This window comes from Aulostomus chinensis, chromosome 12 (genome assembly GCF_037954235.1).
Source record: "Aulostomus chinensis isolate RoL2024-O1b breed Wild chromosome 12, RoL_Achi_v1.0, whole genome shotgun sequence".
Taxonomy (NCBI): Eukaryota; Metazoa; Chordata; class Actinopteri; order Syngnathiformes; family Aulostomidae; genus Aulostomus; species Aulostomus chinensis.
Window position 1 is genome coordinate 10,931,039 of NC_141331.1, and position 14,600 is coordinate 10,945,638.

Here is a 14,600-nt window from a genome sequence, read left to right on the forward strand (position 1 = left end):
CACAGTCAAATCGAGTTCTGTAAAATTCAATCAAAATTAGGTTCTGAAAAGTGTGACTTCCCCTTGAACAAATGATCTGTATTAAAGAAAACGCTGGTACTGTTCTCAGTGTCCCTCCATGAACTAAAATCTATGTGTTATGAAGTCGCTGTGTCCATTATTAAACACTTCCTGTTGTTAAATCCTGTTTAAAGGTTAAAAATTCAAAAGCTTGTGCGAATGAGTGAGTCACAAAGCCAGCGTGCTTGTTATTTCACGTTGATTTGACCTTCACCGTAATCTATATTCTACACTCAGCAAGCAACGAGAGTCGAGCGATACTGCTGAAACATCATCATCTCAGGATGGCGCGACCTCTTTATATCCAGTCGCCCTGATCTTGTCCTGTTCCCCTGAAACCTCTCACTTCATTTCAGTAATGTATACAACCTTCTCGGACTGCAAACCAGTCCTTTTGCCCCCCCCCCCCCCGTGTTCTCTTTCTTTTGCCTGTTTTGTTCTGTTTTGGCCCTCTGTGGTATTCTGTAGTCACGGTAAACACATGCAGTTTTACTCACAGGGAAACATTTATAGGGGTCTTAAGAGAGGCCAGACAGGGACTAAAAACATTCCTCTATAAATTGGCTTTAAAAGAACCCAACTTTGCCACGGAAATCCTCTCAGTGAATGAGTAGGAGATGGCAGATCCTCGAGTCAGCTGTCACCAGTAAAGTAATTTAAAAATGAATACTTCGTCTAATGAAAGGAAGGAGACGGGGTTCTGAGGGAGACAGGAAATTACAAGCCCTGCGAAGCCGACTAAGAAGCCGTATAGAACCGTTTCTTCAGGGTTTTTCATATTTTTTAACACAATACAGATATACATTGATCACAAATTCTAAATACTATGCATCCAAAACCAGCAGAGGGCACCCTTACACCCAGTATAGATCTACCAGAATGGAAAAAAAAATCCAAGGTTTATTGTTGAAAGATGAAATGAAGTGAGGAATGAAGGGCCTCATTGATTTGTCTCATCATGAAAAGTGGGGAAAAGATTGTTATTGAGAATATTAATGCCCCACTACACACATGATGATATAGAAATGATTGAGTTCTGCATGGACACTTCTGGGTAGTTTACACCAGTTTACAGCAGCTTTTCATAATTCCCTTTTTTGAGTTTTTAGTAGTTATTTCAAGCACAGATGTTGCTGTCTTTCTGTTCATACTCATACACACTCAAAGGCCACCTCATTAGCCTCACTCCCACAGTCTAATAGGACTGAAAACAACAGCTCTGCCATTTTTTTTTAGCATATTAATGCTTAATGATTATTGTTAAACAAACAAAGAGTAAATGTATGAATGTTTGTAAAAGTTGAATTCATGACAATCAACAAGTGTACCTAATAAAGTGGTCAGTGAGTGTGTGCTGCCATACGTGTGCAGTGGGATGTTCTTCACCTGTTTAACATGTGTAGGAGGGGGTTCATGTTTGTACATCAGCCACTGAGCAGGTCGATCTGTGTGTGTTTTGCTCAAGGAACCTGAGCAGAACCGGGGGAGTCTTGGTTCCCTGTCAGGTTTGGATAATAAAGCCGACACCAGCAGCAGGGTAGTGCCTCTTTAACTTTGACCTTGACTAGAGCCCAGCAGTAGTAGTGGCTTACTGTTCTGTGTGCTGTCTGTAACACGGCGCTGCTCTAATAACACCGCTGTATTATAACCTCACCGAGGCTTACCAATGACCCCGCCATGTTTAAACGCTTTGTTGTGTTCTATTTTAGAACATTAGGATTTATATGACCACTGGCGCTTAACCAAGTCTGACCTGTGCGATACTCATTGTGCTGTACCTGAGCTGGACCCACTACACTGATACACAGTTACTATAATACAATGATCATATAACATTATGCATATTTTTGTGCCTCAATAATGATACTGTTAACTTTTTAAGTGAGGAAGTAGCAAATTATACTTCTGAATTTTACCTTTTTGTTTTGTTGTGCATGTGTGTGTGTGTGTATATACACACACACACACACACACACACACACACACACACATATATACTCACATATATATCTTGAAGGAGCTCATCCTCAGGGATCCAAAACTAGTTTTGAGCCACTTAAGTAGGGTAGGTGGTACAGGCAGAGCGCAATGTTTGTGCATATGTGTGTACTGTGAGTGATGTCATTAACATTGGATGTGTGGACTCATCATGGTCCAGGTGAGGCGAGTGCCGGGCTCCAGTGGTCACCTGCACAAGACGGAGGACGGTGACTGGGAGTGGAGCGACGACGAGCTGGACGAGGGCAGCGAGGAAGGCAAGGCGGCGGTGAACCAGGGCAGGGTAGGTCAGCACAACTCTGTTTCAGTGAACATGTATGATGCTTAAAAAACGTCGCTCGTCATGTTTGATATAGGTGATTGTTGTGGCTCTGTTTAACCTGGAACCTCCCCTCAGCTTTGATCCTCTTCACCCCTTCCCTCCTTGATCAGTTTGTGTTTAGTGGATAGCAGATGGCGTATCTCAGAGAGACCCTGTCATGAGGTCTACTCACTGAGCTGGAAGGTAGCTGCTAGGAGATGAGGCAGGAGGAAGTTGACAACCATGATCAAAGAGCCCTTTGATGAAGATAGTCAGCTTTAATGTGTGATGCATTAAATAATATGCTCCCTAAAAGTTACTGGAAACTGCATTTCCTGAAGAAATTTCAGGTGATTGCTGCTTTCAGTAGGGATGTCAAAACTGGCCACAAATGATATCTAAGTGTAGATCTCTCAGGTTCTGTCTCTGCGCCATTGTGAGAACGGATGCTCGGAACGACTTGAGATGAATGATTCCTAATTCATATGTTACCCAATAGCCACAATTTTATTCTCGATTAGGTTAAACTCGTACTTGTGCGTTGACCAAAACTTGTAGTTTTTTTTAAGTTTCTACAGAGGGGAACTCAAACACACGGCTATTGTCCCTGCTTCTGTTTGACCTACATTCCTTTTGTAATCAATGAAAGTGACGTGTGTCTCCCGTCAGTGGCTCCGTCATACAGATGCAGCGCAGCAGGCGTCACGACTCTGACAGCTGCAGCAATGCTGCCTCCCCTGCACACACACACACACACACACACACACACACACACACACACACACACACACACACACACACACACACACACACACACACACAGTCAAATATTCATTTTCACATTTGAATGTCAAGGTTATTTGAATTCACTTTAGAATATTCATTGACGACATCGCTGCTAACATTTTACTGCAAGGTGTTGAATTTTTACAAAACTCCCAGTATGTCCACTGGCCAATCGTGGTCTAATATATCATTGCATAATATATCAATACATTTGCTGATAAATCTTTGATTTTATGCAAAGCACTTCCCAGTCAGGCTCCTGTGTAGCGAGTATGATTACTGAAAGATAACAGTTTCTACATTGGTGTTTTGGACCAGAATGAGTAAGCAAAGAGAGAAAACTCTCTTCAAGAGTTTGAATAGTTTTTGAGGTCCCGGTGCGTTTATGCCCTCTCTCACAGAGGGCCAGAAAATAAAAATATTCGAATCAGATTGATTGCCAGGCAGTGGATCTCACCATGTGAGGAGCTTATCCTGTCATAATTGGTGCAAACACCAGACAACATAAGAGAAGAACTACAAACAGGCATTTGAAAACAGCCTTGACACTAAATTAAAAAAAAGAAGTGAAAATAAAAATCAGAAAAATATGCTGAAGATGGCAGCCTGTTTGGAGCCACATTAACATTTAGAGTAGATACACATCAGGGATGAAGATTAAAGCTGCAACTTCATCTTCTGAAGAAAATGTGTGTGATTGCTGCCACCTGCTGAAAGTTTTAAACCATTCAAATGTTTGCAATAATAACTTTTATCGATGCAGCATTTTTCATCACATGTCAAAGTGACAAGACAGAGAATAAAAGAACAGAAAAAAGATAAGAATATAAACGATATTAATGAGACTGAAATGTTAATTAAAAAAGTCACTGAAATGGCACAAAAGTGATAAACGCGCCTAGGTTTTTAGCTTCAAATATGTGAGAGAAGTCAGAAAACAACAATCTCGTAAATCACCACTCAGCGGCGCCATTGGCAGCATGTTGTTAAACGTTGTGCATTCAGGGAATTTACAAAGTATTATTGCACACAAAAAAAAAACAACTCACAAAATTGGACTAAACCCAGCAATCACCTTAATATTTTGATGGTTAAATATATGGAGAGAACTGTTGGAAAAATAAAGAGTGACATTCGTGTCCCACTATGTGGAGCACAAGCCGGGGGTCACTGTGTGATGGCTGCATTGTGCATAATTCAACAAAGGTTTGTGTGTTTCCTGTCACTCAGACATCTCAGCAGCTCCACTGTTTGACTGACAGACGACTGGATGTAGACTGACTATACTATAGTACACACACAAATACATACGGATGCATGACCATCTTGCTCTTTGACAATGTCAAGAATTTTAACTGTTTAATTATTTTTCCTTGATCTTTCCCTCCAGTCGCGAAGGGTCAAAGATGAGGCCAAAGATGTAAGTTAGTCCTCCCTTTTGTGTCGAAATCTTAACATGCAATTACATTTTCCTTTGTATTCTTGAGAAAAGAAAAACGATGTCATGGAGAAATATTCTTGCTTTATTCTTCCCAGAGGATTCATAATTTCATAACTAGGTCGAAGGGCATTTTTTGTAAGTGCAGTTCAGAACAGCCCAGTGAACCTATTTGACAGACGGCTTGACAGAAGCAGCACATTACTCCTCATTAATTGTTTTGCATTGACTTTCCGTTGTTGTCTTCATAAGATTGAATTATGGCTTGATATTTTCTAGAGATGTAACAGAATTTCCACAATCATTCCTCTCATTTTGTTCCTCCCAGAATGAGGAGAATGCCAACAATGTCCCTATTGAGGGCTTGTCTATTCAGCATCCCCAGGTGAGAGATTCAGCAACAGCACTAATTTGTCATGATTCAATGACCTTGCTGCCACACTGATCGTCTGAGTGTGCTTGTGTATGTTTTTTGCATACTTAACTTATGTGTGTGTGTGTGTGTGTGTGTGAATGTGGGTCTCCTGGAGGGATGCTCTCAACAGTAATAACTCAGAGTAAATGACTGTCTGCCTGACGGTGCCAGCACAGTGCCTGGGTGTGTATCTCATCTAAAGACTCACTCCCATTGTAACCCATTTTCAAAAGCTATTGTCATTTTGAAAATGAGCCAAAGCAGTTTGAGGTGTAGTCTTGTGCTCCAGTCGAGATTTAACTATGACAGCCACTCAGCAGTCATTTCTTACTGCTAATATCTAATTTTTAGCTGCACAAAGAGCCGGTTTATATTATGCCACTGATCGCCACTATAGATTCTTGCCCAATGTATTTAATGTGCTGTACCTTTCCTTTCTCCTTGCAACCCTCCCACCTGCATAAATGTCACAGAGGAAATAAACCACCTTGGCAGTTTGTGCACTCACTGCCACTCTCATTTCTATGCATGTGCAAGAGATTGGCATAGGGATTATTCCTGAAACCAGGAAATAAGTTAGCATTGTTACATATCAAGTTCCCTCCTGTCTAAATCATTTTGATTTTTGAGTTAAATGACTGAAACAAGGTCTGTCACTTAATTAATATTGTTTAACATCTTGTTTTATGGGCTAAAACTTGCCTGTAAATACCAAACTCTCATATTTTTTAAGTATTTATGTGTCCTACAAACAGCAGTTGCTAACAAATAGCCGTCAACGTCCTTATGCTGAGAGCAGAAGAAGCACAATGCTAACCACAGCGATGTTCACGTCATGATTCCGCAGCATGCCCAGCATAACATTAGCTTCATACTGCTAAAAATGACACGCTATAGAAATAGAGATTGCGGCGTTCGTTTGTGAAGATTATAATTATAACAAAACACAAGTCTCAAAAACGTCTTTTTTTCCAAGGAGGTTATTTCAGCAATAGTTTAAAATCCAAACAGTGCCATCGGTGTTTTGTTCGAAGGAGGGAACCTATGACGATGCTAAATTTCAGGTTTGCCCACAAATATATGTTGTCCCTGTGGCACTCTATACACACTTCCTCTCCTTTTAACGGTAAAATAAAAATAATTTGCTTAAAGTGCATGCTGCTTCACCACCCTGTTGTCCTACAGGTGGAGCCATATGAGGGTACACCCTTTATTCAAGGCGCTGTGAACATGGTACTACGGCTAAGGTGAGACAATTATTCTTTACAGATTACTTTTTATCTTAAAGGAACCACACTGGGCAAATGCAGTGAAAATGTTTCTACAGATTAAAAGCTGAAAATGTAGAGGTAAAGATTTCCAAAACAGCTAAAACTAGGTGTCAACAGTAACACTCATGGTAAATGGACTCTATTTATGTAGCGCTTTTCCACCTTAATGCCAGCAAAAGCACTTTACAATGTTGCATCAATCACACCCTCCAGCTAACCAGCTACCCTTCACTTACTAGATGGACTCTATACCTCCAACCCATGCCTGCCTGAATCACTTCTGCAAACTTTTAGACTACAAATAGATCGAGGAATTTATGTATAAATACTGTGTACACATAAAAGATATGCATACGTTGCTTTCTACACAGAAGTGTAACAATAATTGATAATTACACACTTTCACATATAGCTTGCATATTCACTTTTTTAGCAGATGGAGGTCTTGCGGAAGCAAACATAAAAGTGTGAATTTACACGTTGTCAATTTTGTATATATTTAAATATGTCGTGTGCATTTTACTCAAAAGCGTGCCAAATCCCCAAATTCATGGTGCGAGTGTGATTTTGTACCGGCCCATTGTTCTGCTTTAGTGTATTGACAGTGTGAATAACTCTGTCACACATAATTCCGATGGGATCTGAGATTGATGAGGAGGCGCATGCGTGATCAATTAATAGTCACTGTGAGTGTTATAAATAGGTGCAATTCACACTCAGTTACTCACATGATGGATGCAGATTGTTTTGCTTTGCACTTGCGTTTTGTTTAAACCTTGTCCGGAGTCCTAAACTTCGTGAATTGACTGCTTCAGTCATTTTTTATCACTGCACATATTTCATTCTCCCCTTCTGTGAAACACTTTTTTTTCCCCTCCCCTCTGCTCCTCATTTTTTTATCCAGTTCATGAACAACAACTGAAATTCATAAGGAAATGGGATCATTAAAGTGATACATCACCCCAAAATGATCATTTGTTTTTGAGTTACTCACTGTGAGATGTCTTGTATTCATGAATACTTCCCGACCTTTACATGGTGTACAGCGTAACTTCCAACCTAGGAGGCGGGATTTCAAGTGAATATGCCGATGAGGGGAAAAGCAAAAGTGCTCCAGTGAGGTAGTTTCTAGCTCAAACTGGTCTTTGTACAATATTGAGCATTGTATAGGATAAGGAAAGCGTGGATTATACTGGACGATGTGTTTCAGAGTTTGTAAAACAACGTTTTGTATAGTTTTGTTTTTGTTAATCTTGGGTCTCTATTAACTGTCAGCAACAAGTATGAAGCTAGCATTTCCTCATATCTAGATTTAAAAAAAAAACGTCATGGGGGGAGAGAAACACTGTAAATTCAAGACATCTTATGGTTAGCAACTGGTGAATAAATGATCATTTTGGAGTGAAGAATTTCTATGGATTTGACCACCGGCACTTATAGCTGCTTGTGGGAGTCCACATTAGTCTCGTGCATGAGCGAACAAGAACACGAGGACAGACATTTATACAACACACGCATGCACAGCTTTAGATATCAGAGAAAAACAGAGCAAATTCCATCTTTGTGTGCACACAGACACACACACACCTACACAGTTTCAGCCATGCATCTGGCCCGTGATCTCTGCCTGGTGTTGAGTGTTTTCTGGCATCCCTGCTCTTGTCTTAGGGAGGAGAGTGTAACACTTCATTGGTTCTCTGGCTGCATCCTCTCGATCTCATAGCTGCTCAACTTCTTTCTGTATTATCGCAAACATTGCTGTTTATGAATTGCGGATGAATATAGCTTCCAAATGATCGACATCAGGACCTGATATTGAATATGAGAGTTCGGGCCCTTTCATTTACTCACTGAAATACAAATGGTCGAATGATTACAGGTACATCGTGTGCATGTAGATTACATCATCTCCACTCAGTATGGGGACACAGAGTGAGGGTATTTTCAGGGACTGCACCAGACATATATGCAATCTCTCTCTCTCTCTCTCTCTCTCTCTCTCTCTCTCTCTCTCTCTCTCACTCACTCTCACACACACACACACACACACACACACACAGAGTGATTAATGTTTGGGCAGTTGAAACTCTGTCTTGTGGTCCCTGATGAGCCTGATGGTTGCAGACAGTCTGACCCCCCCTCCCGGGTCCTCAGAACGGCACAGACAGTTGTTTTATTCTGCAGTTACTAACAAACCTTCTGCTAGTCAGGACGCAACAGGAGCCAGTTAACTGTTTGATGGCTAGTGACCCGTTAGTGTTATGTTTTGGATTGGCTAGGTCACATGACATAAGTGTGACTAAAAACAGAACATGCTGAATTTTGATGTGTATGGAAAACATAATCAGTGAATTTTGGCACAGAAATACCGACATGAACTATTGGAGGCAGTAAAACGAGGTGTGTCCCATATTCCCAGTGTAGTACTGATAACTGGGAGTGATTATGAGTCCTCAGCTAAAATGACTTGGAAGCTGTTGAAAAAAGCTATATTTTGCAGTATCTAAAAACTATAAATTTTGTATTTAAATATTCATATTAAATATAGGAGGCAGTAAAATAAGGTGTGTCCTATATTTCCAGTCTGGTGCTGGTAAGTGGTACTGATTTGGTGTCCTGAGGTCACATGACATTTAAGCGATTGAAAACAGAACACGCTGAATTTTACAGTATACTAAAAGAAAACAAAAAACTATGGATTTTGTACTAAAACATTCATAAAATATACAGAAAGCAATAAATTGAGTTCTGTCCCATATCTCAAGTCTATTACCAATAACTGTCCCAAGGTCACATGACATAGAGGCCACTGAAATCACAGTGAATTTTAAAGTATGCTAAGAAGGACTGTCTTTTACTGATTTGTAGTTCCTTGGTCATCTGACATGGAAGCTATTGAAAAAAAATACTTATGTTATCATAAATAAATATGAATTTTGTCCTAAAATATTCATGAATGGTCAATCAAATCAGATAAAAACAGATGTCTTATATTTCCAGTCTCGTACAGAAAGCTGAGAGAAAGAATCAACAATTTTTTATATTCTACAAAACATCTACTTTGGCAATAAAATATACATATAAAATGCTGGAGGCATTAAAAATACAATAAAATTGTCTTCAGACATCCTCTGTGGATTTTACGGTGAAAACAGACTGATCCACTCATCAACTTTAATTCAGCTCTTATTAAATGCAAAAAATACTGTTGTCCTGGAAACTACAGAAGAGGCTTGTAAAATTGTCTCAAAGATAGCAATTTCCTCCTCAGAGAAATGCAGTCAATGCCTGCAATGTGATGGCTGCATTAGGCTGACAGATCGCCTCTTGTTTTTCCGCTAGAATATTAAGTATAAAAGATGGGGGCAGGTTTCAACACGTTTAATGACGTTTCTGTTTCCTCAGATATAAAAGGCTTTCAAATGAAATCATGGTGTCATATGAAGACGTTTCACTACATACTCTCCAGTTCAACACGCTTGACATGCTGATGATGGGATTTTTGTATTATGTTTTGTAATACATCAACCACAAAGGGTACACTTGACAGAACATTTCATTCCTATTTGATGTAGCAATTACATACGAGATATAACACGAGGCTCCTGTTTGTTTTTACAATTTATCCTCCAAATGCTGATTCGATCAACAGACCCGTCTCCATCTGAGGAGCAGATTACTGACCATGAATCATTCATCTTGTGTTTTGCCTTGAATATGAATTTTGGGATCACTTCAAGGGAACAGGTTAAAGTGGCATTCACGCTATTTTCCCCAGATTGATGAAGTGTCGCTTCGGGACGGTGGATAAAGTTGACTTTTAAAATTGTTGTAGAAATATGATCAAATTATGATGATTAGAAATTCTGGATACGTCGGTGAATAAAGAGAAGTCGTGATGAGGGAGACAAAATTCGGCCCTTTACGACGCAGCACAGTCAGCTGCAACTGTAAAAGTTGGTTCATTAAATTTGGATCTAATTGTGATTATTAACCCACATGTAAGGTGTCTGCACAAGTGGAAAGATTTGAAGAGTGTTTTCATGAATATAATCGCATTTTAGGGAGCGTAAACGACAACAAATGGCCTCCTCTCATAACTAATACAGCTGATTAGCATGAGTTATGCTAATTTGATCCTCCCTCCAGCAGAAGAGACTGGGGAGCTGCAGCAGTCTGATTGGATTTTTGTCAACATTTTGTTTGGAAATCATTCGGTCTGTCTCTCTTTTTTTTTTTTTTTTTTTTTTTCAAACAGAGGCACTCAGGTCTTCTGAGAGTAGCATTGTCAGCAGTTTGAACAGTTTGAAGAGGAAGTTACGACTTGCATAATATGCTCGCTCTTGTTGCAATGTCATCGGAGCTTTTAAAAATAGAACAGATGCAAATTGATTTTCTATGTTCAGTTTAGTCCAGAGGTGACATTTCCTCGAGTTTTCCAAAGCTGCTTGTTTAGAAAAAAAATCACTAAAGGCTGAGAAATGTCAGGCCAGCATATAAAATACTTTCTTGTTATTCAAGAAAAACAAGGCTGAAGTGCCTTTGATATTTCCTGCACGTTTATGGATGAATTATGTAAGAATTATGGTTCCATAATATGATGATATATTCAAAAAAATTAACATCGTTTGACAGCATTTTGCGTACCTGCTCTTCAATAACCAAAAGCCTCTTCAGCTCACAGTTATCAGGCATGATCAAGTTCCCAGTAATTTGTTTTCTCATTTTACTCCAGCATAGTTGAGGAAATGTACTTACTCTAACTCCCAGACATATCCCACCACAGTTGTGGCTTCCTTCCTATTTAGTTCAGTTGCCAAACAGAATATTAACTGGAGCATGCTGAGATAATCAGATGCTAATGTTATCTGCACTTTTTTATGTTTTTATACCTCCTTTCAGCTCTCTAGCTCAACTGACACAGCACTGATACTAAAATTTAAAAGCTTTTGATATAAATTTATTACTTTTTCAAGGCAATTACTTCGCCTATTCTAAGTACATTTATGTGGAGCCGCTTCCATCCATCCTTCCGTCCATCCTTCCGTCCATCCATTTTCTACTGCTTTTCCTGTTAGGGGTCACAGGTGGGGGGGGGGGGGGGGGGGGGGGTTCACCCTGGACAGGTCACCAGTCCATCTCAGGACCAACACATAGAGACAGACAACCATTCACACTCACAGTCACACCTACGGTCAATTTAGAGTATCAATCAGCCTCATCCCCTCTTGATGTCTTTGGACTGAGGGAGGAAGCTGGAGTACCAGAGAGAACCCACACAGGAACAGGGAGAACATGCAGACTCACACAGACAGATCCTGTGATGGAGCCCGGGCTTGAACCTGGAACCTTCTTACTGTGAGGTCACAGTGCTGACCACTGCACCACCGTGCCACCCTGTAGCCTTCTCGATACCTTTTTTTTAATATATAGCTTTCCCGAAAAAACTTTTTTCTCAGCATAGTGTTATAATTCAATCTGACCTCTCTTCTCAGCTTTGTTTTCAGAAAATACAAGGATAGCATGACACTTTGATGACCAGCTCAGCTCTGGCTCAACTCGGGCTCAGCTTAGGCACAATGAGAAGTAGCCCTGTGTTGTAAATGAACATCGGATATGCAAGAACGCATCATAAATTCTCATGCTTGGCGCCATCGTGCTGGCATAGCGTGGCTTCGTGAACAGAAAGTATAGCATAGGATAAAATGAAACTTATTTAGTCCCACAACAAAGAAATTTACAGTATTTGATAAAGTACAGGTAAGAAAAGGAGAGAGTGATAAATAGAATACAATCAAATATAAGACTTGGAAACTAGACACAAAGACTATTATACCCAACACTATTCTCCCCTTTCACTTTTTACAGTTTTGTACACAGATATTCAGTGGCTGCACAAAAATAGGATTGCTCATTAGCTACAAAACCTGAGGTAGAAAAAAAAAACCAGTGCAAACAAGTGGAGTTACAGCAGGCCATTTTTACAGCAGTACGGCAGACTCAGAGTAAAAGGGCTTGATTATAATTTAATTTTATTTATTTATTTTTTCTGTAGTTCGGGTATATTGGGGATAGCTGCATGCTTAGCATAGGGAGACAGCAGAGATTGAATTCTCTGCATTGAAGCCTTGTTAATTTCTGCATCTAAAAATAAAGCATTTCCGTCCTCCTGTCCATCGCCTGCCTGTTACTGTTCAAATCAAATTCAAATCCGATATTTAAGAATCTGCTTTTCTAATCACCGTCTTATTTCTCCTTTTTAGGAACTCTCGAAAGGAGCTGAACGACATCCGGTTTGAATTCACTCCGGGGCGAGGTAAGAGCCGTGACCAAATGGATTTGAATGTGTCATACCCTTTGTGATAACATCGTCACGCACTGTGAGTTGTGTGTCTAATGGCAGTGTTTGTGAATACAAACGCTTATTACAGTATCTAATAAAACATCTACCACAATTACCTCCTAAGTGGAATGTTTTTGGCTCAATATTTGTCTTGCTCTTACCCTCCTAGATACTGCTGATGGAGTTTCCCAGGAGTTGTTCTCTGCTGGTTTGGTCAATGGGCACGATGTTGTTGTTGGTAATGTCACACTTTTTTATTCTGGTAAATTGCTTCCTTCGATAATGCAATTATCGAAGCTCTTTTCCCATAAAACATCAATACAATGGGGTGTGAAGCCTTTACTAGAAGGGCTTTTACGAGAAACGGATTTTATCTTTCATCCACCAAAGCCACTTAATACTAACGGTTCGGGTAAAAACACATTTTTTTCTTCTCACATAGTATTTTGGCGTATTTTTTGTGTTTGATGTTCTTTCCAAATGCTTTGTTTGACTATTTTCCCACCAGTATTGTTATGATTTGTGAAACTCCCTGGCTTTGAACAGAAATGATAATAATAATCATTCTTATCTAATTTGGAGGTTGTAAAAGCGGCCATGTGTAGTTCAGAAGTCTAACTACTGGAAGAACTTATTTTCTCTAAATCGGTCCTACTTTTGTAAAGCTCACAGCTGATCTGACATTGTGTTACGCCCTCTGTATTGCAGTTGCTGCTAACCTTCAAAAGATTGTCGATGACCCAACTACCTACAAAGTATTGACCTTTAAGCTGGTGAGTGTCCAGATGATTGATGACTGATGACGCCCTCCTGGGTTTGTCCTTCCCGACATTGTCCGGCCACGAACTGCTTATTAACGAAAGGTTCAGTGTCAAATTCTGGAGCCGCAATTGTAAAAAGAAAAGAGACGGAGAAGAAAAAACACCGACTACTGTAACATCTCCTACTGACGGTGATGTGAAGGTGTTAGGTTTATATTAAGTACACTGACATTTCACTGCGGTACGCAACCACCTTACCTCTGTGTGGAATATTGGTAGAAGAGTGTTGGGGTTTTTACTGCCTCCTTTCATCTGCAGTATGAAGCAAACACTGAAGGTCAAACACAATTTTCAGTAGCAGAGATGTTTTGGGTTTTTTTTTCCCCTGCTGGTTTTCCCATCAGCGATGCACATTGTTGGATAATTGAAGCTGCTCAATACTGTTTGTTTGTACGCGCCACAGTTCACCTATGGGTCAGTCAATCAGTCTGAGTGTATTAATGGATATATGGAGTCCACTTGTTATTTTTCATCTGTCGTCCCAGCAGAAGAAAAGGTGAAAGAAGACTAATTGCATGTTGGCTCTTTAAGTCGCCTTTGTGCGACTCATTATATATAATCACTTCAAAAGAAAATAAGAAATCGATTGTGCCAATCCTTCTGGATTTGACACAAAGATTTAACTTGTGTGTTATTGACCTTTCTGAAGTTGTGGGTAAACAGCATGTGTTCTTTAGGTTCTACACTGAGTGACACTTCTGCCGTGTTTGCCTTGTCAGCCGCGAGCGAGCGCTGCAGGTGGACGAGTCTCTGGAGAGTGAGAGGGCAACGCCAGGCGCCCTTTCCATATGTTAACTCTCTTCCACCGAGGGCGCGTGTACAATTCGTCAACTCCACCCCTCTAAGCGAAGAGTGATGTGGAATGAGAATAATTAACCTTGCAACAATTGATTTAAATGTATTCTGATGTTCACTGCTATGACTTGACTCGCTGACAGCTTTTTAACTCCCAAAGGTTCAAGCCTGTCCGTCTCTTCCTCACCAAACATCACATCTGTTTCATAGAGCATCTTGCATCCGGGGCATTGTCATGTTGAAACTGTGCTTTCCCCAGAATGTTCAGTCAGTTTTGGAATATCAACACTGTGTATGCGGGAACATGTTGTGTGGGTATATTGTGTATGATACACACATTAACGGTGTGTGCATATAGTTTTGGTCTTGCGT

General features: G+C 40.1%; 1 protein-coding gene across 5 annotated transcripts in view; it reads left to right on the forward strand.

The window, feature by feature from the left end:
* Positions 1-14,600, forward strand: part of stk39 (serine threonine kinase 39) — a 29,394-nt gene that overhangs the window by 12,315 nt on the left and 2,479 nt on the right. For 2 of the 5 annotated variants that reach the window (XM_086220084.1, XM_086220083.1), the window contains 8 exons: positions 1,526-1,597; positions 2,219-2,341; positions 4,536-4,565; positions 4,912-4,968; positions 6,184-6,245; positions 12,533-12,585; positions 12,782-12,850; positions 13,321-13,385. In XM_086220084.1, the coding sequence (XP_086076210.1) occupies positions 1,526-1,597; positions 2,219-2,341; positions 4,536-4,565; positions 4,912-4,968; positions 6,184-6,245; positions 12,533-12,585; positions 12,782-12,850; positions 13,321-13,385 (531 nt within the window). Of the gene's footprint in view, positions 1-1,525; positions 1,598-2,218; positions 2,342-4,535; positions 4,566-4,911; positions 4,969-5,113; positions 5,161-5,471; positions 5,522-6,183; positions 6,246-12,532; positions 12,586-12,781; positions 12,851-13,320; positions 13,386-14,600 lie in introns of those variants that run through there. The other 3 variants (XM_086220085.1, XM_086220087.1, XM_086220086.1) reach the window with 3 other exon arrangements.